This window comes from Adiantum capillus-veneris, chromosome 9 (assembly GCF_014529385.1).
Source record: "Adiantum capillus-veneris isolate H3 chromosome 9, ASM1452938v2, whole genome shotgun sequence".
NCBI lineage: Eukaryota > Viridiplantae > Streptophyta > Polypodiopsida > Polypodiales > Pteridaceae > Adiantum > Adiantum capillus-veneris.
Window position 1 is genome coordinate 120,427,824 of NC_140939.1, and position 24,432 is coordinate 120,452,255.

Genomic DNA, 24,432 nt, shown 5'->3' on the forward strand with positions numbered 1-24,432 from the left:
ACGCAACATAGTACGGGCAGAAAGCAACTCAGTCAACTGAGTCTCAGCAAGAGAGGAAGTGTTGGCCAAGTGCATCAGTCTTTGACAAGTATCCTTTGCCTGCTGAACTTGGTGGCACAAGTGTTACAAATAAAACCTGCCATAATCTTGGACAACACATTGAAAACGCATAACAAAGCGAAACCAGGCTGTGTCCATATCAAGATGCATCTGCGAAGACTGGATGATATCCCCAATCATAGAGCGGAAAAGATCATGCTTAAGATAAGCATTATTGACATGCAAAAGACGCCCTCGGAAGGGAGCCGTCAGCAGAAAAAGATCCAAAGCGCAAATTCAAACAAACGGGAACATGATCTGAGAGGCACAGGGTGTTATCAATCCTCATGTCACACACAAAGTCATCATACTACTGCATATTGAAAAGATATCGGCGATCTAGCCGAGCGGATACATAGATTGAGCATTATGTTGAAATGTGAATCCAGGATCATTTGTATTCAAAAGAGGCCATAAATCCAAACCATGACAAGTCAGCATAAAATGATCCCATGATTGGCGTTCCACATGAAGCATATGAGAGTGCCCAATAGTATTTTCTATGATATTCGGAGCATTATTAAAATCCCCACAGAGAAAAGCATTGGAACGCCAAGAATACGAGGAGATGGCATTCCATAACCGTGCACGATCAGGTGACGTTGTGTATGCATATAATCCCCGCAATTCAATTACTTCCCCATTAACAATACATTGGACAACCATCCATCTCCCATCCGGGTCATTGAAGACCAGAGTCGGGAAGAGCTGATGCCGAACGAGCATAAGCACTCCAAAAAAATCAGCCGACCCTGCATAAGCTATCCAATAAGCGGCAAAATGAGAAGTTTGTCCGGCGAAATGGTGCTGGTTACGCTCTTGAAGAACAGCTATGTCCGCCTTACATGTATGTACATAGTGCCAAGTAAGGCGCCACTTGTCGTGGTTGCATAACCCCCACACATTATATGAAATGCAATTCAAAGAACTATGCATTCTGTACAGTATATACAATGGAGCACACAATAAAAGGGACTCAAGCACTGGTGCCCATTGCCACATCCTCATCTACAGTGGGCACATGAGGTGGCACGACATAATCAAGACCAGGAGTGCTCAAAGCAGGGGCACCATGCGATGAAGAGGCTTCCCCTGCAACCACTTCTTTGTAGGAACGAACAACTTTATCCGAGGCCTCAACCAAAGAAGTGTTATCATTACAAGGGAGTTTTTTTTGAGGGACATTTTTCAATGGGGGCACATATTTATGAGAAGATGCCAAAGTGCGGGCTTTAATAGTTTTCTTCGGCACCAGCCAAGTTTGAGAAGCTGTAACCTGTTCTTTGCCTTGATCATTAGGATTCAGAGAAACAGGGTTTGACTGCAATTGTGCTTGCTTTCCTTTGCCTTTAGTCGTCTTAGCCATGGCGGTGGAAGCCGATAGGCCTTTGATCAGAGGCTCAACAGACGATTTAGGAGGCCCAAATTTGCCACAACGGAAGCAGGAATTGGCAAATTTACCCCATTTGAGTTTGAACAGGTGCTTTCCAACCACTATATCCCCCAAATTAACCGAAATGCGTGTTGGAGTAGGGATGTCATGTCCCACAGAATACTAAAGCGATTCATGTTGGCGGCCAACTTAGGAGGGCACATGACTTTGCCCAACTGAGTAGCCAATAAGGGAAGAAAATGACGCCAAGTACGAGGAAAATCCACCACCTCGACCCAGACAGGACACTTATGACGAATAAGACTGGTAATCCTTGGTGAGAGCCCAAGGCAATACATGAGTCATCTGCGTATTAAAGAAAAGAGGAGACATTCCGAGGAAAGCATCCCGAGCATCCATGTTGGCTAGCAATACTTCATAAAAGCCTCATGCGGCAAAATAAACTCCCCGGATTGCTTGTTTGCTGTTTGAGTAGGAGGTCAACCCATTGGCCTACATCCTGAACCATAGGCATTTTCTCGGGGAAGAGGAGAATCACAGCATTAAGGGCATATTGAGCAACAAGATCCATAAGCTCTTGTACAGGAATGTGCACTTCCGTGACAAGAGCAGGGCCTTCCCAGGCTCGCCATGCATCTTCAAAGTCCTCATGCAAACATTCCTTGATTAGGGTTAAAGCATCCATAGCTGAGCTTCCATGGCTTTCCGGCGCTTGTATATACACTGTTCACTGGAGTCCATGCGAAACGATCGCTACGCTTTCCACACAGCTGTACAAAAACACACTGCTGCTACAAATTCTCGTAAAAAAACTGTGCAGTACGTCTACTAAACTCTTCCCCTTTTTGACAAATTTAGATTATCTGTAACACCTGCTAACTCTGCTGTACATCTACTGAACACTTCCCCTTTTTTTTGGGTTTTTTTAATAAAAAATATCAAATTTTCTGTAACACCTGCTAGACACTCGCTTTCTGCTGAAAACCTGTGTCTCCTGCAGAGCAGACGCTTTGCTGAACACCTACTCTCTCTCTCTCACAACACAACACACACGCGCAGGGCACACACAGACACGTGCGTGCGCGCGTGAACACACACACACACACACACTTCCAACAGAGAAGCCCGTGGGCTTGCACAGGCAGGCAGCAAACAGCGAGCTGCACGCAGAGGGGTGCAGGCCAAAACGCGCGAGGAGGGGCTGCCAAAGAACTTCGCGCAGGGTAGAGGGGGCAACCGGCGCAAGGCAAAGGGGCAGCTCGTGCAAGAGACCCACACACACACACACACTTTTCTTGTAAATCTGCTTTGATTACTTTACAAGTGGGAAACCTCCAAGCGAGGAAAACCCATGAAAAGAAAGGGATACAAAGAGCGGAGCACTATGAGGCTCGAAAGCTAGAAACAGTCAAAGTAAATCCTATAGGCATCAAGAATGATGTCTCTAGCGTCATAAGCAAAATGTAGTGCTTGACCAAGAGATGATTTGAAATAGGGGAAGGGGTCAACATAAGTGCCTTGGAACATTAAGGAGTTCCTGTGGTGCCAGATGGTTCACAAAGTCCAAAATCTGACCCAGGTGAAGAACACCGCAAACTGGGAATGCGGTGACTGAAGCACCCCAAAGAGCCAAAAGCATATGTGAAAAGAGCCTGAAGGAAAACGCAGCCGAAGAGCAGTCGACACTTGCCGAATGAAGGCTTTGGAGTGGCGACAATGCCATAGTAAGTGTGGCACGGGCTCCTCAGCTTCAAGGCAGCTGGGGCAGTGGGAAGGTGCAATATGCCGAGCATGTAACATACTGCCAACAGGTAGAGCTCCCACCAAGCAGCGCCACAAGAAAACACGTTCCTTCAAAGGGAGATGACTCTACCAAATACGAGACATTGTGTGTTGCCACCACAAGGATGACTTGGAGAGCAACCACGGCTGATTACCATGATGCACAATCCATATATCAGACTGAAGGATGGCATATACACTGCCAGCTGAGATGCACTCTAGTCTAGTAGTAGCGATATTCCAACCAGAGAAGCGAGAGTCCACAGCCAAAGGAGGAATGGGTGAGTGATCAACAAGCAGCCTTTGAATTCCCCGCCCGAGAGAAGAATAGTGAGGACCCAACCGAAAGCGGGACACTGCATCAGCGAACAAAAGAACATAACCCGAGTCATCAAGCACCTGATGCACCTGATAGATTCCTTTTTGGGCAAGAAAATATGCTTGGCAAGGAGACCGTTGAACCGAAGTCGAAGCGAAGGCCTTGCTCCAATGTAGACTCTCCAAACGAAGAGAGCTACCCACATTGGATGGTCGACCATTCCAAGCCAAATGCGAAGTGACAACCTTCCAATCAACAATGAGAGAAGAAGTAAAGGGACATCCAGGAATATGTCCTTCAAGCTTCCCAAAAACAACATCCCAATAAGTCGGTTGCCAATGACCAAAAGCTGGGGTGACAATGTGCGTACACAAATGTGTGACCATGAGAGCCCAGGGTTGCTGCTGCTCCACCAAAACTGGCAACAGCATAGCTTTCTGAGCCAAAAGATGATGTCGCAAGTCCAAAATATTTAACCCTCCAAGCCGCTCGGGAGAACACAACTTGTCCATAGAGAGAAGCCGAAGACCCTTCTTGGTAGACGAGGTCCGCCAAAAATTCTCTAAAATATTGGACATGAGGGATTGCAAGCACAACCGAGGCCAGGATAACAAAGGCAAGTAAAACTGCACATAAGCCACAAGGATGCATTGGACAATCCTGAGACGTACATGAAGTGGCCACGTGGACAGTTTCCAGTAATTCCACTTAGAATGTAGACGTTGGAGCACCCAATCCAGTTTCTGCATAGCCGATACATTCCAACCCAACGGATAACCCAAATGGCGAACCAGAACATGTGGAGGAACAATCTCCCCAGGCCACAATATCTTATGACAGTCACACTCCTTCAGAGGCAATAGCTTGGATTTACAAAAGTTAACTTTGAGATCCGCTGCCAGTCCAAACAAGTGAAGAGTCCAAACAAGTGAAGAGTATGCATAATTTGCTGTATATCATCATAGTGATTGCGAGGCATAAACAAAGAGTCATCCGCATAGGCCTGACCAACAAATTGCCGTCCCGAAGGTAAATTCAGGCCATGTAGCCTTCCACTGGAAGTCAAGGAATCCAAATACATAAACAAGGGGTGAGTAGCGATCACATAAAGCAAAGCACTCAAAGGCAGCCATGCCTCACCGATTGTCCCAAAGGCCAAGATTCTGTAAGAGATCCATCCAACAAGCCTGCAGAAGTGATGTGTGCATACAAGAAAAGCACGACACGGGATATCCTAGGCCCAAATCCCAAGTGTTGCATGGTATCTGCAATATAATCCCAAAGAACACTATCAAAGGCTTTTTCAATGTCAACCTGCATGACCAAGATATCCTGTCAAGTATATTTTGCATATTCCATACCAATGATGACATTTGCGAGGTTATCAGTAATGGAATGAAGCCGTATTGAGATTGATGCAAGCCTTCATGCAGAAAGCACTTGAGTCGGTTAGCTAGCATTTTTGCCATTAATTTATATACCACAGGCATAAGTGTAATAGGCCGCCAATGAGAGAATTCTTCGCACAATGCATACTTAGGTATCAGCTTGAGCAAACTTTCTTTCCAAGAGGAGGGTAGTCTCTGCTGTTCCCAAGCTATATTTTCATTATGAACAACAGAGGCAACTTCAAATAATCCCAGAAGGACAAGAAAAATTTCACAGAGAGACTATCCCAACCAGGAGCTCTCCATCGACCCAAATCAAGCAAGCTTGCATGCAATTCCGGCTCAGTGAAAATAGCTTCCAAGTCTTGAGCCTGCCGCATCGAAAGGATGGGAGTAACATGTGATAGAAACAGGTGAGGCGCTTGGCAAGCTGCTCTCGTGGGAGAAGAAGGGGCCTCAAAAATCTTGCCATAATAAGAATGTAGGGCTAGTGCTAGCTCTTGTAAAGTGGAGGTCCATTCCCCTGACGGTAATTTAACTCTCCGTATAGCTTGAGACTGCTTGGAGTGATGCAAATGCTGGAAAAATTGTTTAGAAGAACATCCTTTATCTGCAAAAGCCTGTTATCGAGCTTGAGTCTAGCCATTTGGCTAATTTCGCTCATCATTGTGCCGTAACATAGTGTGAGCAGAAAACAACTCAGTCGCTTGAGTGTCAGTAAGAGAAGAATGATTCGCCAAGTGCATCAGTCTGCTACAAGCATCCTTCGCCTGATTAACGTGTTCCCTTAATTGTGACAAATAATCACTGCCATAATCCTGGATAACACATTGAACACTCATAACAAAGCGGAACCAGGCTAATTCCATATCAACATACATTTGGGAGATCAAAGGTGGGATGATATCCACAATCATAGCGCGAAAAGGCTCATGCTTGAGATAAGCATTATTGACATGCAAAAGCCTCTTCTTGGGCAGGCGATCATTGACATCAAAGGGGCCAAAACGAAGTTTCAAGCATATAGGAAAATGATCCGAAAGACACATAGCATAATCAATCTTCATCTCGCATACAAAGTCATCATACTGTTGCATGTGAAAAAGATACCCATAGATCATCATGTTGAAAAGTGAATCCTGGATCAATCGCATGCGATAAGAGCCACAAATCAAGCCCATTACATGTCAACATAAATTTATCCCATGATTGCCGTTCCTTATGAAGCATGTGAGAATGCCCAATAGTATTATCCGCAAGGTTAGGTGCATTATTAAAATCCCCACAGAAAACTGTATTAGAACGCCAACAATAAGAGGAGATAGCACTCCACAACCGTGCACTATCTGCAGAAGTTGCGTATGCATATAAGCCTCCAAATTCGAAAACTTTCCCATTAACAATACATTGGATGACCATCCATTTCCTAGCCGGGTCATTGAAAACCAAGGTCAGGAAGAGTTCGTGTCGAACAAGTATAAGCACGCCAGAATAGCCAGCTGAGCCTGCATAAGCTATCTAGTAGCCCGCAAAGTAAGAAGTCTATCCTGCAAATTGATGCTGGTTATGCTCCTGAAGAACCACAATGTCTGCTTGATATGTATGTACATAGTGCCAGGTTAGCCGCCACTTGTCATGATTGCATAACCCACGCACATTATAGGAGATGCAATTCAAAGAACTATGCATTCTGATATGGTATATACAGTGGGCGAGGAAATGGGAAAATGGGAGAAAACTCAAGTACCAATGCCCATCGACACATCCTCCCCGGCTGCAGGCACGTGAGGAGGTGAGTGAAGACCTGGACCCGGAGGATTGACAATAAAGGCACCTTGCGATGAAGAGGCTTCGCCTGTAACAACTTCCTTGTAAGAGCGGACCACCTTGTCCCAAGCTTCAGCCAAAGAACTGCTGTCATTACAAGGGAGTTTTTCCTGAGCAACATTCTTCAAAGGGGGCACATAATTACGAGAAGATGCCGGAATATGGGCTCTAGCAGCTTTAACGGGTTTCTTGGGCACCATCCAAGTTTGGGAGGTTGAAACCTGTTCTTTGCCTTTGTCTTTAATATTCGGAGAGGCAGAAAGTGCAAACAATTGTAGTTGTTTTCCTTTGCCTTTATTCGCCCCGGTTGTCGGAGAGGAGGTTGAAGCACCTTTGGTTTGAACCTCAGCAGAAGATTTCGGAGTTGAGTGAGGTTGAGGAGTAGGAATAGCTGAAGGCGGTGGTTGCAGGTTTGGTTCCGGACATTCGGACTGCATATGATCGAATTTGCCACAGCGGAAGCAAGAATTTGCAAATTTGCCCCATTTAAGCTTAAATGGACGCTTGCCAACCACTGCATCCCCAGAATCGATTGAAATACCTGTTGGTGTGGGGATATCTGTGTCCCACAGAATACAAAAACGGTTTGTGTTTGCGTCTAGCTTAGGAGGGCAAATGACTTTGCCCAACTGAGCAGCCAACAAAGGAAGGAAGTCACGCCAAGTGCGAGGAAAATCGACCACCTCAACCCAGATGGGACACTTGTGACGAATGAGACTCTGATGGTCCTTGGTGAGAGCCCAGGGATGTACATGAGTCATCTGTGTGTTGAAGAAAAGAGGAGACATTTCAAGCAAAGCATCCCGAGCATCCATGTCGGCCTGCAAGACTTCATAGAACCCTGGCGTGCCGAAGTAAACCCCTCGGACTGCTTGCCGTTTAAGCAGGAAATCAACCCATTGGCCGACATCCTGAGCCGTAGGCATTCTTCCCGGAAAAAAAAGAATCACCGCGTTAAGTGCATATTGAGCAACAGGATCCATAAGCTCCTGTATAGGGATGCACACTTCCATGACGAGAGCGGATCCTTCCCAGGCTTGACGTGCATCCTCGAAGTCCTCATGCAAACATTTTTGATAAGGCTTAAAGCATCCATATCCGAGGATTCGATGCCTTTGCGACGCTTATATATACATTGTTCAACCGAATCCATGTGTCACAAGACGGGCACCACGTGCCAATAAAAAAGAACAGACTGAACAAACTTTTAGCACTTCAATAACAACTGAACTGAAAGAGAGAGACGACACGCGACATGGAGTGGCGGAATTCCGCCCCAGAGAGTATTGGCCCCAAACCTTGGCGCCCCTTTCGGTATTTCTTTATATTGCATCAACACAATACAAGCCGGTACTCGAGACTTTGCACCTTCGCTAGGAAGCATGCCAGAGAATGAGCCCTAGCCTCATATTTAAAGGCCCTTCGCCTAAAAAGCAATTACAATAAAAAGCCTTTAAAACTCAAAAGCTTTTGGTCCAAAAGCAAAGCCAAAAAGCTGCCAGCGTAAATCACGAAAATCCGTATAGCTTGCCACGTCATCAGCTAGCGCAAAACGCGGAAATCCGTACAGCCTGCCATGTCATCATGCCAACGCAATTTTCAAAAATCTGCTACGTTGCCCTTAGGGTTAGGGTTAGGGTTTCTATAGTTTTAGGGTTAGGGTTTCCAAAATTAGGGTTTCAACAATTAGGGTTTTTGGTAGAAATTAGGGTTAGGGTTTCTAGCAGAAAGTAGGGTTTTGCCACGTCAGCAGTTTGTTACATCTCCCCTTCTTGAAACAGAGTAATCGTCCGCGATTACAGCATATCTGCAAAACAACTCAAGTTAGCTCAAAAAAATTTCCGAGGGACAATCGGTTTGCTCTTTTTATCAAGGAGTTAGCTTCTCCTTTCTGCTCTTTTGATCAAGGAGTTAGCTTCTCCTTTCGGCTGTTTTGATCAAGGAGTTAGCTTCTCCTTTCGTCCAGATCAGAACTCTTGATATTCCGGCGTAGTAAAATTAGCCATCATACCCAGACCGTACTGATCTTCCACGGGTGTCGATGCACTAAAATTACATACCCAGGCAATCTCATCCAATTAGGAATATTCAGTGATTGGCACATCACAATGCAACACAAATGCTCACATATGCATGTTACAAGACATACAAACATAAAGCCGCCGATGAACACTCCTCCCGCATAACCTAACAAGGTCCGGGCCGGGAGATATTCAACGACTCCCTCATCACTCCTCCCGCATAACCTAAAAAGGTCTTGGCCGGGAGATATAGAGGCCTTTTACAACCAAACGCCCTCCAGACCGCAGCTTGCGTTGTTTGGAGGTGCTGAGAGTAACCACTGCTCAGACTTCTTAATACTCCTCCCGAATAACCATCCAGGTCCGGGCCGGGAGTCCCAACAACAATTATTTTACAAGCATACAATGAAATGCTCCCCAGGCATCGGCCTGCGTCGTTCCGAGGTTCAAACAATACCAAAACAGTATTTCGCACTTCTCCACCCGGGAGTAAAATCACCAATCATTGAAACCAGTATCAAACCAGAGTTAAACAATTCAAATCAGCACCAAAATAGGTTCAAAACAGATACCATCCATTTCAAACAAATTCCAAACAGGAGCACCAAACAAGATCAAACATTTCAAACAAATTCCAAACAGGATCACCAAACAAGATCAAACAGAACTCAAACTTAAAAAGCAATCTCGACATCAGTCGAGCTCGAAAAGTAGACTGACTTTCCATCCTGAAACTTGCATCAGAAATTAGGGTTAGGTTTCTTCCGTAGGGTCGTGGCCGAGCACAGCATGGTCCATCAGCTCTTGGACAGACAATGTTTCTTTGGCGGCGATGGTAGTCCCAAGAGATAGCAATCACACCGAACCTCCAAGGTTATCAACTCGAGAAGAGACATCTACTGAGAGATGTTGAGAAATTTCAAGATATAATCTGCTAGGGTTTCCATGGTGCAAAAACGCCAGTGTTGATGCTGTATTGCAAAGACGCTAGGCCTTGCTGGGGGGGGAAGGGGGGGGGGGGGGGGGGGGTTTCCCCTGCTGAGAAGGTGCCTATTGAACCGAAGCTCCTACTGCCTCTTCTGCCAAATAGTGCTAGCGCTAGGTTTCTTATATATAAACTTATGAAATTTGCTCTACCTAGTTCTCAACAAAAGTCGTTAAAAAATAATAAGTGAAAAATGTCAAAAATAGGGAAAATAGGTTTAATGCACTGGAAAATGCTCTTGATGGATTCTGATGGTAATGCTGATGATCATGCTGTGTGCAACCAGAGGATATGCATCTACTCTAAGTGCCTGGACATGCACGGTCTGCGAACAGACTCACGAAAGTGCCAGGTCACTTCCTATTCTAGACTGACTTGACTGCACTGAACCCTGGTCATGCTGTAGCTTGTCCACGGACACATAGGGCTGGATGTGTCACGCGACAGGTGGGGGTGGGGGTGGGGGTGGGGGGGGAAGGGTGGTGCACAACTCGATGATGTATACACCCACTCTTCACCCCTCTTGTGAAGAACCCTTCTCGATTCATCTCTCTCCCTAGTACTTATGGAGGGGATAATTTATCAATGGTATTCTGGGACATTGTTTAATATGTGGTAGCGAAGACTATATGGCAGCTGGATGCACTAGGAGGATAGGGAAGCGTCTAGGGTAGAGACATCAGACAATGCTGGAGGGACAAGAGGTATCATTAGGATCTAAGAGGCCAGGGGCTAAGAGAGCTTGGAGGAGAGAAGCAAAGAAGAGGTGAATGCGGTAGCAGAGGCAGACAGAGGTGCCTTCAGTCAAACAGGTATACAAACGCAGGGATCCTCCACAGGAATCACCTCTACAGCTCCATCTTCTTCCACAAAGATACCACCTACATGCCTATTTCCATTAGGGTTCATGGAGATCTGCTGTTCCTTTATGTAGTTCTTAGAGAGACGACGTTCCTTTGCTATGCGTTTTACACTGTATTGTGAGAATTTTGCCCCTCTTGGATCATAGAAAATTGTGTATGCTAGGAGATCTGATAGAATTCGTTTGAAAACCAAGTAATAGTCTTGGTCATTCATTGTATATTTATGAACATTTTTGGGATCACCTGTCTGTGGTGATCGGCTTTTTGTGCGTTTTATCTTGAGGATGTGCCCTTGAAATGTTTACTTTACTAGAAGATTTTCTCTTGGGGGGGGGGGGGGGGGGAGAGAGAGAGAGAGAGAGAGAGAGAGAGAGAGAGAGAGCGCTTAAGGTCTGGCATGCTATTTGTTTGGAAGGTTGGTTTTGACACCGAAGGAAGGCTTTTGGCATCAAAGAACCTTAAGGTTCTCAGTAAAGGCAACAAAACTGCATTGAGATTAGATGGTTCTTTTCAAGCTGCTAGACACCTGGTAATTCATATTACCGCCTAAAGTTTAAGGCCACAGGTTCTGTAGATACTAGAGGACACCGAGGACAATGATTGCTGCGAGAGTGTCCAACATTAATGATTTGCTATCCTTTTTTTGGTTTTTATGTTTGACCAAGAGAATTGCATGCCGGGAAAGCCTGCTAGGGATCGTCAATATCCTTGCATCAAAGCAGCTGTGAGCTCAGAGTCCATTGAAGACAAGAAGCCAATCCTTGTAGATGCTAAGAAGGCCTTGATCCGTGCTGTGGCAAACACAAACCGTGGCAAGGTTTGCATAAATAACTTGGATGAGGATATCATGCTTTTCAAATGCTCTTCTTAATCCACCTCTAATTGTTGTTTCAATTTCAGGAGACTACACTTGATCAGAGGAAGCAAATTCTGAAAATGATTATTGTAACACTCTCTCTCTCTCTCTCTCTCTCTCTCTCTCTCTCTCTCTCTCACACACACACACACACACACACACACACACACTCACACCTTTTTTTTGTAAATCTTGATTCAATTTACAAGTGGGAAACCTCAAAGCGAGGAAAACCCACAATAAGAAGTACAAAAGACGGAGCATTGTGATGCTCCGAGAGCATGAAACAATCAAAGAAAATCCTATAAGCTTCAAGAGAGATGTCTCCCACATCATAAGCATAGTATGATGCTTGTCCAAGTTAAAACTTGAAGTAAGGGAAAGGGTCAATTTCCAGTGCATGAAACATCTGAGAGTTACGTTGGTGCCAAATGGTCCACATAACCCAAAATCTGACCCAAGTGAAGAAGACCCCCCCCCCCCCCCCCCCCACACACCTCTCTCTCTCTCTCTCTCTCTCTCTCTCTCTCTCTCACACACACACACACACACACACACACACACACACACACACGTGCATGCACACCTCAATGACCTTGTCCACTTCCCTGATGAAAGTTAGCACATACAACATGCATAATGTATGAAGCAATGCTCCTGTTCAAGTGTGATAAATAAAGGTGTTGTATCTTTGGCAGGAATTAGAAAACACAAATCCTACTGACAATCCAGTCAGCTCAGCTTTCTTGTCAGGATATTGGTCCCTATTATATACAGCTCCCATAAACGGTATGACCCAATATTCACAGAAGATTCAAGTTTTTGTGAGGCCTTTGTGAACAATGAAACTTTACTAAATTTGTTGAAACATTCTTAGATAATGTGTGTATGATCTATCCATGAAATAAACTTGTTGAAGCATTCTTAGAAAACGGCGTTTATGCATATTTGAAAATTTAGACTAATGAAAGGAGAAAAGTAAATGATTTTTGTCACAACCATTTGTTTTGATAGCAATTCTCATTCTTATTTATTTAAAAGGTAGGAGGAAAAAACAAAAAAATGGTTGTTAGTGTTTACATGCTTTGTTGATTGTCCTTTTGACCAATTCCTCCCTAGTACATATCAGGGAAACTTGTTGTTTAATATCATCTTTAAGGAAACGCCGTGCATGTTTAGCTTTGGGATCAGCAAATCCTTCATCAGTAGCTTCCAAAAGTCTACAAAGCAGTAATCGAATCAACAGGCATTGCCCTGGCATGATCTTATAAGTGTTCCAACTTATAGGGTTCCATCCGACGGGGCCCGAGGGACACTAGGACAATAAAAATAGGGACTGGCTGCTAGCTATACAGATGCCGCAAATCGTGCCGGCTCCTGACATGGCAGGACGTACAGATTTCCGTAAATTGCATTGACAGAGCTGACGTGGCACAACTGTACGGATTTTCGCGAATAGTGTTGGCTACTTTTGTGGCCTACTGCTTTTGAGTTAGAAGTTTTTGTGTAACTGCTTTCGGGGCTCTGCTTTTGGCATCCCTTGTAAGAAAAAAAGGAACCCAAGGGCCTCACTCTGTAGAGAATCTGGACGCAGAGTATAAGAGCAGAGGACCCTCGTGAGTTTTACTTTGCTCAAAGATTAATACAAAAAGAATACCAAAAGGGGCGCTAGTCTTTGGGGCCAATCTCTCTTGGCACGAAACTACGTGTGGCCATGTCGACTCAATTGAACTGTGATTGAATTTTGTGAAGTGTTTTAAGTACCTCTCTCTCTCTCTCTCTCTCTCTCTCTCTCTCTCTCTCTCTCTCTCTCTCTCGTGTTGCGACAGATTTCAGACTTGGGGTGTCCATGTTTGTTACAGTGGTATCAGAGCTCAATCGATTTCTCTTCCACCGGGAAATCCGATCCCTCTTCTCGCGGCATGCACATGGATTCCGGAAAGAATCAGACGATCCCACGTTCCAGCTATGGAGCAGGAGGCAGCACAGAGAATTCGAGTGGATTAGTAGAGCAGGAGTACGGGCCACCTCGGCTACGCGTATCAGCTCATGGAGATTCAACGTCACATGAGTGCACAAAGCAGATGCTCGAGTTTGCAAAGGATCCACAGTATGCCAAATTTTTGACCCGACACGTGATGGATGAAGTGCATACTCATGGCAGAAAGCCATCGAGTCACCAATAAAACCGGCAATCAAGAAACCTCCTACTCCAAGGATGTTCACTGAAGAAGAACTTAATGTTGTCGTCAAAAACCGAATCAATCAACTTTGAGGCGCGAAGAAGCAATTGAAGAAGCGCAACAAGGGGACTGACTACCCCAGTCAATCTTCTTTGGCAACTGCACGGAAAGAGAAGAAGCATGTATGTTTCGAAGGACTACCTAGTTCTTCTTCTTCTTTAGACAATTCTTCTAGATCTTCCTCTTTCGACTCGAGTGAGGAGGACAGAAAGGGCAAGAAGCGAAGCAAGAATCAAAATTTTGGAAAGAATAAGAAAAAGGCCACGAAGATCAGATTCCGACTAGTTTTTGACAGTTCTATTGAGAAGTCATCCTTTGACAGTTCGGACTCCGATGATCACATGTTTTATGCAAAGAAGAACACTTTTACAGAGCCAACCAGTATGACTTTCTTGAAGACAAGAGCAAAAAGAAGTAAGGACTTTTTAGAGGGTGGACAGTCAGTGAAATTTGAATCCTTTTCTAGATTCGGAGATGCTCCCAAGGCTTTAGCTTTCATTCATCAGTTTGATATAGCATTCTCTGGAGGACACTACTCAGAGCACTCCAAGATCAGGAGGGCAACATCATTTTTGAAGGGAAATGCACGAACATGGTAGTCCACTCATCTTTTGAGAAGAGAAGCCCCGACTAAGTGGATAAAGTTCAAACGGCTCTTTATTACTAATTGGTTGACTCAGGAGTACGAACAAGATGTGAGAACTGCTTGGAACCATCTTCGGATGACCAAGGATGACACTTTGGATGCTTACTATGAAAGATTTTGGGATTCTTTTCTACTGACCTCTTCTTTTTAGAAGGTCACTTTCAGAGAGCAAATCGAGCGGTTTTGCTATGGACTTCCCATAGAGGTCCGAGATTACTGCCTTGAGCAGAAGTCCGAGTCCATACAACATTGGGACATGCTAAGCGGGGATTCTCGATACATTCGGGTAACCTGACCTACCCCACTGATGAAGTTTCGACACCAAGGACCGGATAGAACTCGACAAATGACAATAGAAAGAAGAAGAAGTTCTAGAAAAAGAAGAATGCACGACCCTGATTGACTGAGGAACAGAGAGCAAATTATCTCAAAGAGGGGAATTGTTTTGGTTGCGGGGAACTCGGACATATCTCTGCAAAGTGCCCCAAAAAGGCACATCGAGGACAATCAGAAGATATGCCAGAGAGCTCCAGAGCAACAGAAGAACGTGGCAGAAAAAGCAAGATGAAAGCAGGACTGGTACCAGATTGTATGGGGACCGATCCGAGTTAGATGGATGAAAGCAGAGAACTTTACCGCGTATGGGGCAAAGTAAAGGATCAGGAAGCTCTTATCTTCTTTTGGGAGGAGCTAAGGCCAGTTTCATTTCACTTGAATTGGCGGCTCGACTTGGAATTACTCCCGACAGGATGGGGCCACCGACGAAGGCAGTTCTAGCGGTGCCCGGACGGGATGTTTCCATTACACCTGTCATTGGCAGACTTCGTTTGCATTGTTAGGGGTATTTAGGGCACGAGGACTTTTACATCATGCCTTTGGAAGGGTGTGACGTCCTCCTAGGAATCCCTTGGTACCACAAGAACGCTATGGATGACTATCAGGCCAAGAAAGCGACCTTGCCGAATGAGAAGGGTAGGAAAATTGTACTTTATGTAAAATTGAAGGACGGCTCCGTCCCTATTGATTCGGCTTTAGCCATTTCGAAATGAAATGAAATGTTATATTAACGTCTTCAAAAGGCCAAAATGACCTATGAGACCAATCTGTTACAAAATGGTGAATCTAATACCATGTCTGGGTACAAAAGAACTAGAACAAAGATACTATTACTAGAATCCATCCTCATCTGCACTCTGGATGTCGAGAGAGTATGGCTCGAATCCTCTGTTGTAGTCTTTGTCGATGCTGTGTAGCCCCTCTCCTCAATCATGGCCGTCTGGATCTCCGTAACACTAGTGCTCGGTCGATGAAAGTGCCGGTAGTGGTCGAATGAGTGTGGGCCGAGCTCTGCAGTGATGGTTGCTCCTTTGGCTATCCCATATCTAGTGAAAAGAAATCTGTAATCTGTCTCTGGGACTGTCTCTCTATCTCTCCTCAGTAAAATGTCTCTATATCTGTGTAACTCAAGTAGATATAGCCCAAGACATCTTTGATCCTCATAACTCATGACCCTAGAGAAAGGACCGGAACCCTCTCTGAATAAGCAATGGAAAGGGTCCCGTATCCCATAGTACACTGTGCAATGACATATGTAATGTAGCTCTGTCTTTGGCTCTAGCTGGCATAAGCGGCATATCCTGCTGTCTGCTGGTATCCCTCTAAATCTACCAGTTTCAATCCCCAGCTGATGTGAGGATGTGCGTATCTGACCAATGGCATACCGCAAACCATGAGACATACGTGTGTCCATGTAGCTGGGTCAAATCACAAACCCATCTCCTGTGAGGTGGAGAAGATGCTCTCTATAGAAATCATCTTTGTGTCCAACTCCTGTGGTGGCTCTATCCATGTCCTCTTGGTATCCAGCTGGATCAGGTCTTGACAAATGAGTCTAGTAATCTCCACCCATGTAAGAGACATCGAGGGTGCGTGAAGAGAGTACTGGAAAGGGGGCAGCCTGTCCATGGTGAAGCCATGCGTCTGAAACCATGATGTCATTTGTGCATACCAGCATGAAGTGTCCCCCTGAAGAGCTAACTGTCTGTAAGGTGCAGCGGAATGAATGTTTGTGCTTTTACTTACGGAAGGGAGAGCCTTCCGTTCCCTTAGTGAGAGAGTGCAATGGACACAAACAAAGTGAATGGACACAGTGAATGGAAGTGCATGAGACTGCGAGATAGAGAAGAGAATACGACACCAGAGACATTGTAAAACCCTCCTCCAAAGGCCCCACTCTCTATGGCGAGAGTGGTCTACTTATGATTGCGCAAATCTCTACAATGCTTGGACTTGCCGATGATGTCGACGACGATGAGGACGACGACGAGACGGGCTGGAATCTAAGAATGCCAAGGGCTGAAATCTGCAAATCTTTATCTGCTGAATTTTGACTCTATGTTGATGACGATGTCGATGGCGACGATGCGACGACGACGCGCTGAAAACGCAGATGCTGAAATCTGCGTTTTCCGGGCTGAAACTGCGAACTTTCGCCAGATCTGACCGTGCGGCAAGGATCTGCTACGGGAAGGTGAGATCTGCGAGGTTCGGGACTTGTTCTATGGGTTCTAACTATTGAAAACTGAAAACGCTGAGTCTAGGGCTGATTCTGTCACGATGATCTGCAAAAACGCTGAGGCTGATCTGCAAACCAAAAACGCTAGGGCTGAGAAGTGACCTTGTGGGGAAATCTGCTAACGCTAGGAAATCTGCTGTGTTGCTGTGGGAATCTGCTAACGCTAGGGCTGATCTGCTATCTACTGTCGCCGGGAATCTGCAATTGCAAAAACGCTGGCTGATTTGGTGAATAATAAGTGAAAAATGTCAAAAATAGGGAAAATAGGCTAAATGCACAGGAAAATTCCCCTGAAGGATTTTGATGGATTCTGATGGGAATGCTTATGCTGTGTGCAACCAGAGGATATGCATCTACACTAAGTGACTGGGCATGCACGGTCTACGAATAGACTCACAAAAGTGCTAGATCACTTCTAAATCTAGACTGATTGGACTGACTGAACCCTTGTCGTGCTGTAGCTTGTCCACGGATACATAGGGTTGGATGTGTCACGTGACATCCCCTCCTTTTCAAAGTGAGATACTGGTACCGAACTGTATGGCGTCGAGGGAGATCGCCACTAGCATCCGGAATCCTGGAAGGGACTCTTTGCCAGCCCACTCTGATGTGTGGGTCGTGCGGTACTTGAACTTCATAAAGGTCTGCAACGCTTGCTTCTTTGGGCCGCGCCGAAAGCGACACAAAGTCTTCTGAGTCTCCTTCAATGCTTCAACTTCGTCGAGAGTCATGCTTCTTTCTTCTTCAAGAATCTCCATGGCTGAAAATTTTTGAAACCATTTCCAACACAAAACCATGAACATACCTATTCCATGTAAAGTGAGTGGAAAAAATCTTGTCTTTCTCAAAGACTATGCATGCAATGTAGATGAACAAAGAGACGGAGTGCCAAACCGTTCACCACACACACACAAACAATGAGATCCAATCTTCTCTTTCTTTTGATCTAAAGCAATGAACTGTGGCAATTCACAACGGAAATGCCCATGCTTGGGGAAAAATCTCTTGGTGGGGAGAGCTCTTCGTCGCCTCTCTCATGCTCACCATTTGTATGCGAAGTATCCATTCCGCTTCGGGTGATGACCATGCACTAGGGTCTTGGGTTCTTGGGGTCTTGAGGTTCTTGAGTTCTTGAGATTCTTGAGGTTTTCTTTCGCTTGCAAACCGTGTTTGAGAAGGATCTTCTCTTCACCTGAGTTCTGCTCTTTTCCGCGGGCGCACCCCTTGGCGGCCTTGCGCTCACACCAAGGTTGCTTTTTCCCACCTCACGTCGATTGGCCGGCCGCTAAGTGCACGGACCGCTCTCAATGAGTGAAAAAAGACACAAGGGGAGGCTGGACAAGCCCTTCTTTCCTGGGATTCCTGTCACTCTTCAAAAACACGATTAGGAATCGACACGCCCAAGCGAACTTCGGTTCGTGCAACCTCAACAAGCAAAAAAAAGAAAATTCTGTGGTTCTTGTGGTTCTTTTCTTGAGTAATAATGAACACTGCCAAAGCTCTGATACCAATGTAAGGTGCAGCGGAATGAATGCTTGCGCTTTGCTCAAGATGAGTTCTCCGAACTGTGCTCAAGGGTTCCTTTTACTTACGGAAGGGAGAGCCTTCCGTTCCCTTAGTGAGAGAGTGCAATGGACACAAACAAAGTGAATGGACACAGTGAATGGAAGTGCATGAGACTGAGAGATAGAGAAGAGAATACGATACCAAAGACGTTGTAAAACCCTCCTCCAAAGGCCCCACTCTCTATGGCGAGAGTGGTCTACTTATGATTGCACAAATCTTTACAATGCTTGGACTTGCCGATGATATCGACGACGATGAGGATGACGACGAGACGGGCTGAAATCTGAGAATGCTAAGGGCTGAAATCTGCAAATCTTTATCTGCTGAATTCTGACTCTATGTTGATGACGATGGCGATGGCGACGATGCGACAATGACGTGCTGAAAACGCAGATGCTGAAATTTGCATTTTCCGGGCTGAAACTGCGAACTTCGCTGGATCTGACCGTGCGGCAAGGATCTGCTGCGGGAAGGTGAGATCTGCGAGGTTCGGGACTTGTTCTGCGGGTTCTAACTGCTGAAAACTGAAAACGCTGAGTCTAGGGCTGATTCTGTCGCGATGATTTGCAAAAATGCTGAGGTCGATCTGCAAACCAAAAGCGCTAGGGCTGAAAACTGTCCTTGCGGGGAAATCTGCTAACGCTAGGGAATGTGCTGTGTTGCTGTGGGAATCTGCTAAAGCTAGGGCTGATCTATTGTCTAATGTCACCGGGAATCTGCAATTGCAAAAACGCTGGCTGATCTGGTGCAAAAATGCTAGGCCTTTTGTTGAGAGAAAACACCAGAGTTGTCGTGGGGGTTGGTCTTGCTGAGAAGTTGCATGTTGAGCAAGGTGCTCCTGCTGCCTCTTTTGCCAAATAGTGCTAGCTCTAGTTTGCTTATATACAAACTTAGCAAAATTGCCCTACCTACTTTCCAACAAAATTCACTTAAAAATAATAAGTGAAAAATGTCAAAAATAGGGAAAATAGGCTAAATGCACTGGAAAATTCCCTTGAAGGATTTTGATGGATTCTGATGGGAATGCTTATGATCATGCTGTGTGCAACCAAAGGATATGCATCTACACTAAGTGACTGGGCATGCACGGTCTACGAATAGACTCACAAAAAGTGCCAGATCACTTCTAAATCTAGATTGACTGGACTGACTGAACCCTTGTCGTGTTGTAGCTTGTCTACGGACACATAGGGTTGGACGTGACACGTGACACTGTCTGGAAGACTCGAGGGTCAGTCTAGCATATCTGTCTCTAGTAGTGTAGAGAGAGAGAGAGAGAGAGAGAGAGAGAGAGAGAGAGAGAGAAAATGAAATGAAATGAAATGTTATATTAACGTCTTCAAAAGGCCAAAGTGACCTATGACACCAGAAAGTTACAATGCGGTGTCTCTGATACAAAGTCAGATTGACAAAAAAATAAAACTAGGATAACAAAATATAAATACTGCGGAATCCTAAACTAAGCTGATAGGTGTGAAAGGTGAAAGGCGTGAAATGTGTGAACTAAGCAGTACAATGTGTAGACAATATGGGAGGGAAGTAGAGATCCATCTTCATAGAGATTCATCTTCATCTGCGCTCTCGTTGACGAAAAAGTATGGCTCGAATCCTTTGCTGTAGCCTCCTTCGAAATTGTGTAGCTCCTCTTCTCCATCGGGGTCGTCTAGATCTCCCTTGCTCCAATGCTCGGTCTATGAGAATGCCAGTAGTGCGGGCAGACGTCTCCACTGTGTGCAACCAGAGGATATGCATCTACACTAAATGCACTGGAAAATTCCCCTAAAGGATTTTGATGGGAATGCTTATGATCATGCTGTGTGCAACCAGAGGATATGCATCTACACTAAGTGACTGGGCATGCACGGTCTACGAATAGACTCACAAAAGTGCCAGATCACTTCTAAATCTAGACTGACTGGACTGACTGAACCCTTGTCGTGCTGTAGCTTTGTCCACAGCCAATAGGGTTGGATGTGTCACGTGACACTGTCTGGAAGACTCGAGGGCCAGTCTAGCATATCTGTCTCTAGTAGTGTATAGAGAGAGAGAGAGAGAGAGAGAGAGAGAGAGAGAGAGAGAGAGAGAGAGAGAGAGGTCTTCAAATGGCCAAAATAGCCTGTGAGACCAAATTTCATAAGGTTACATCCTTGCGTGACTCTAGTACAATGTCTATCTCATGCAATAAGATTTTAGGGCGTTTCCATTGCCTCTTCAGGGAGGGCTGGCTGCTCTCTGGAGTCACGGATATGCTGACCAGCAATGCTTAGGGCTCTTTTTTGTGGAGATGCCTCAGAGAGTCTCCTACTAATCAGGGCACATGCATATAGAGCTCCCACTCAGAGATAGCTGAAGAACTTCTTTACTAGCAGTATTCAGGGTAACGTTCTACCAGTCATACTATTGGATTATGTTGTACAGCTCAGCCACCCTAGGCGTCCGATTCCTAAAAGATATAGACATAGGCATCTTATGCGCAGGAGGATACATGCCATCATGGCTTGAGAGGAGCATGATCGCCCAGAAACTTCACCATGGGGCGATTATATATAGTCTCCCTTTCATTGTCTAGGGGTCTATGACATGCTACAACACTTCATTCATTTTTAGAGTTTTATACTTAATAGCTATATGATGATATATCATCTATGTGATGGTTGTAACTTGGTGGTCTCATATGTCATGTTGGTTGTTTGATGGCATTAGTAGTACATTTCCTTTCGTGTCATTTCTGCCTTTACTCTCTTGTTCTGTTCATTAATTTCATGTTGTGATGTGCTAAGCATCAAAATGAGAGACACCTATACCTGAAGCATAATACACCATCACTCGAAATGAGTTTTTGGTAGAGGATTTAAGTGCCACTCATAGCAGTAGATTCGAGGCTAGAGTTGCCGTTGGTGGCATGCTTTCTTTTTGGCATGTTAAAACATGCCTTAGAGAACAAATTAAAAGGCGTAAAAATGTTTGAGACCCAACTTTTTTGTTTGTAAATGGGTCCCTTCATTGAAGAGCCTCATGACTTCCTTTATAACTTTTTGCATTAAAATGACTTGTTTTAGTTTGTAAATAGCCTCTTCATTTAGGGCCTAGGACGTCCTTTTCAATCTTTTAATTTAAAATGCCAATTCACCTTGTTTCACTCTGGAAGTTGTAGGTTTTAGATTTTATGTTTTTTGTTCTAAAACGCCCGTCATTAAGGGTACAAGCTATCCAGATTTCCTTTTTCTTTTTTTAATGAAGAATGCAAGAACATTGGCTTCGAGTAAAGTTATTTAGCTTCTGATTGCTGTTTGTGGATTCAGTATCCATGCTGGCTTTTTAACTGTTTTATGCCAGTCAAAGTATCAAGGGCATTGACTCTTAGACTGTTTTGCTTAGAAATGACATCCGACAAGTATGCTGGCACCCAAGAAGGCCCATTCTTAGCTCGAGTCAAACCTTTGGCTTTTGGTTCCATCAAACAAACTAGAAGTTCTCAGGTCTCTCTCTCTCTCTCTCTCTCTCTCTCTCTCTCTGGCCCTGATTCCCCCACTCCTCCCATGTATTGATGTACTGATGTATATGATAGTCTCTAGCTCTTGTCTCCCCTACCCTATTCACCGTGTTTACTCTGTTACCTCTCCACCTACCCATCAATGTATTGACAGACCTAGATTTTAGATTCTCGATTCATTTTGTATTTTCATAGCTTTCCAGACAAAGTATGAGATTCTATTGGGATGTAACATTTGGTCTCATAGGTCATTTTGGCCTTTTGAAGACGTTTAATATACCAGCTCATTTCTCGTTCAATTTTAGTTTCTCTTAGTTTCTTCCAGACACTTCATCAGATTCTCCCAAGATGTAACTTTTTGGGTCTCATAGGTCATTTCGGCCTTTTGAAGACGTTTAATATAGCATTGCATTGCATTTCATCTCTCTCTCTCTCTCTCTCTCTCTCTCTCTCTCTCTCTCTCTCTCTCTCTTATTAATGGGTAATCACATGGGAAAATTACCGAAATACTCCTGTACTTTGTGAAATTCCCAAACATTTAAAAAGTTCCCAAAATAGTACCAATGTTGGATGGTTGCTCCAGGTTTTCCTTACTGAATATAGAGCTCTACCTTTAAATGTCTCAGACAAAAAAGAAGGTAAAAAGAACACCAATTAGCTCACAAATAGTCATATCTATGTCTACATCTAATGAATATTGAGAGCCCACAATACCATCAAAAGTCTTAGTTCTATCATCTGCTTATAATGAAAAACCAATCTTTCTATGATCAGTGGCAAGAAATAATGTCTTGAGAGAAGTTTGGAGATTGAGGAGTATTTTGGGAATTTTAATAAGATTTGAGGGCAGTGCTGGGAATTTTTGGCTAGTTTTGCTAAATATGAGGGGATCATGGGAATTCTTAAATTTGAGGGGTATTTCTGGAATTTTCACAAATGTCAGGGACATTTTGGTAATTCTCCCTAACCGGAGAAAGTGGAAAACGATCAGGGCATGGGGCTTCGAAGGGCCTGCCACATTTAATTTGCCAAAAACTAAATCACACGGATGCTCGGTTCCCCTAGTAATTATGTTCCATACCTGAGACAACATAGATGGAATAGAGCTGGAGGCAAGAAAGAAACCTATGTCTCCAGTCCTTCCAGAACTCTAGTTTAGAAGAGTTGGAGATGTTTCCTCCAGATATGCAAGCAGCCAAAGGGAGACCACCCCACGGTAGTTAATCCCACTATCACTGTACATGTCTACCAAACACCACCTTTCCTGATGTTCCAAAAGAGTTACTGTTATCCACGGAGCAGACAATACAGCTCGTTTTCTGAGTATATTATCCAAGATCACTATATCCTTCAGTTTCCAATCTTGCCGAGGTTTAATCAGAGAAAAGAATGCCAAAAGATAGCAAGAAGCCTGTAATAGAGGACCACAAACCGCTCTCTTTCCTCTCAGCAGAAAAAGAGTCCGTTGAAGTAACCCATCTGACTCAGTGGTTTTCATGAAGGCAGAAGAGGATTCACTATAGATTACAATTTCTCCGTTTTAAGTTGACCGGGTGTTTACGGAGCCACAAAACAATCTTAGATGGAGTAAGAATTACATGATGGAAATATTTGCAAGCTCGATTAGTGAGTGATTTCAGTAGGATTTCTCAAGGACCACTTTCCAAGGCTGAACGATAGAGTGAGAACAAATGATTATTTGAGCCGACTGAATGAATAGAGTGAGAACATATGGTTATTTGAACTGATTGAATGATTGAGTGAAAACATATGATTATTTGAGCCATAGAGGCTGGTGAAAAAAAAACAAACCGGCATCGGGCCTAAGTACGGATTTGGATGCAAAATGCTAGTTTCCTCTAGATGAGCTTGTGCAATAGACCGCTGAGTAATGAACATGTTTTTGTATAAAAACCATCAAAGAGCTGCCATATGAGAATCACTCCCACTACATGAAGTACACGGTTTCCATGGAATGGTAATCGATACACTTCTAATATTGCTCATTTAACTGCTAGTCTCAGAATGAAACTTGGCTAGTACAATGTGCTAAACAATCCTTCCTTCCTCAGCTTTGGTTACCACGGAATCCATGGTCCCAATTCAAAGGTGGGCCCGTTGATCTTAAAACTAATCTCAGAATAAAACAAAGTGGTTTTTCTGGAGAAATTTATTTACACTGTTTGTAGAAATGAGAGTAGGGCAGGAAAAGAATGACCACGAAAAGGCCCTTTTTGATAGCAGAAGGTGGCTTATCATGTAAATGTTGTGCTGCCCAGAGCTCTTAATCTTTTACTCAATGTAGGACATCATGTTCCAGCATCTTCTTACTTTGCGTGCCCTTGAAGCTTCTGGGATTACTATCTCACTTTTATT

The 24,432-nt window shown here is 44.4% G+C and overlaps 1 protein-coding gene across 10 annotated transcripts in view; it reads left to right on the forward strand.

The window, feature by feature from the left end:
• Nucleotides 1-24,432, forward strand: part of LOC147451089 (chromoplast-specific carotenoid-associated protein, chromoplastic-like) — a 58,649-nt gene that overhangs the window by 27,464 nt on the left and 6,753 nt on the right. For 2 of the 10 annotated variants that reach the window (XM_086520046.1, XM_086520051.1), the window contains 5 exons: nt 11,093-11,206; nt 11,363-11,494; nt 11,578-11,622; nt 12,232-12,322; nt 21,942-22,042. In XM_086520046.1, the coding sequence (XP_086376172.1) occupies nt 11,093-11,206; nt 11,363-11,494; nt 11,578-11,622; nt 12,232-12,322; nt 21,942-22,042 (483 nt within the window). Of the gene's footprint in view, nt 1-11,074; nt 11,207-11,330; nt 11,495-11,577; nt 11,623-12,231; nt 12,323-21,941; nt 22,043-24,432 lie in introns of those variants that run through there. The other 8 variants (XM_086520044.1, XM_086520047.1, XM_086520045.1 and 5 more) reach the window with 6 other exon arrangements.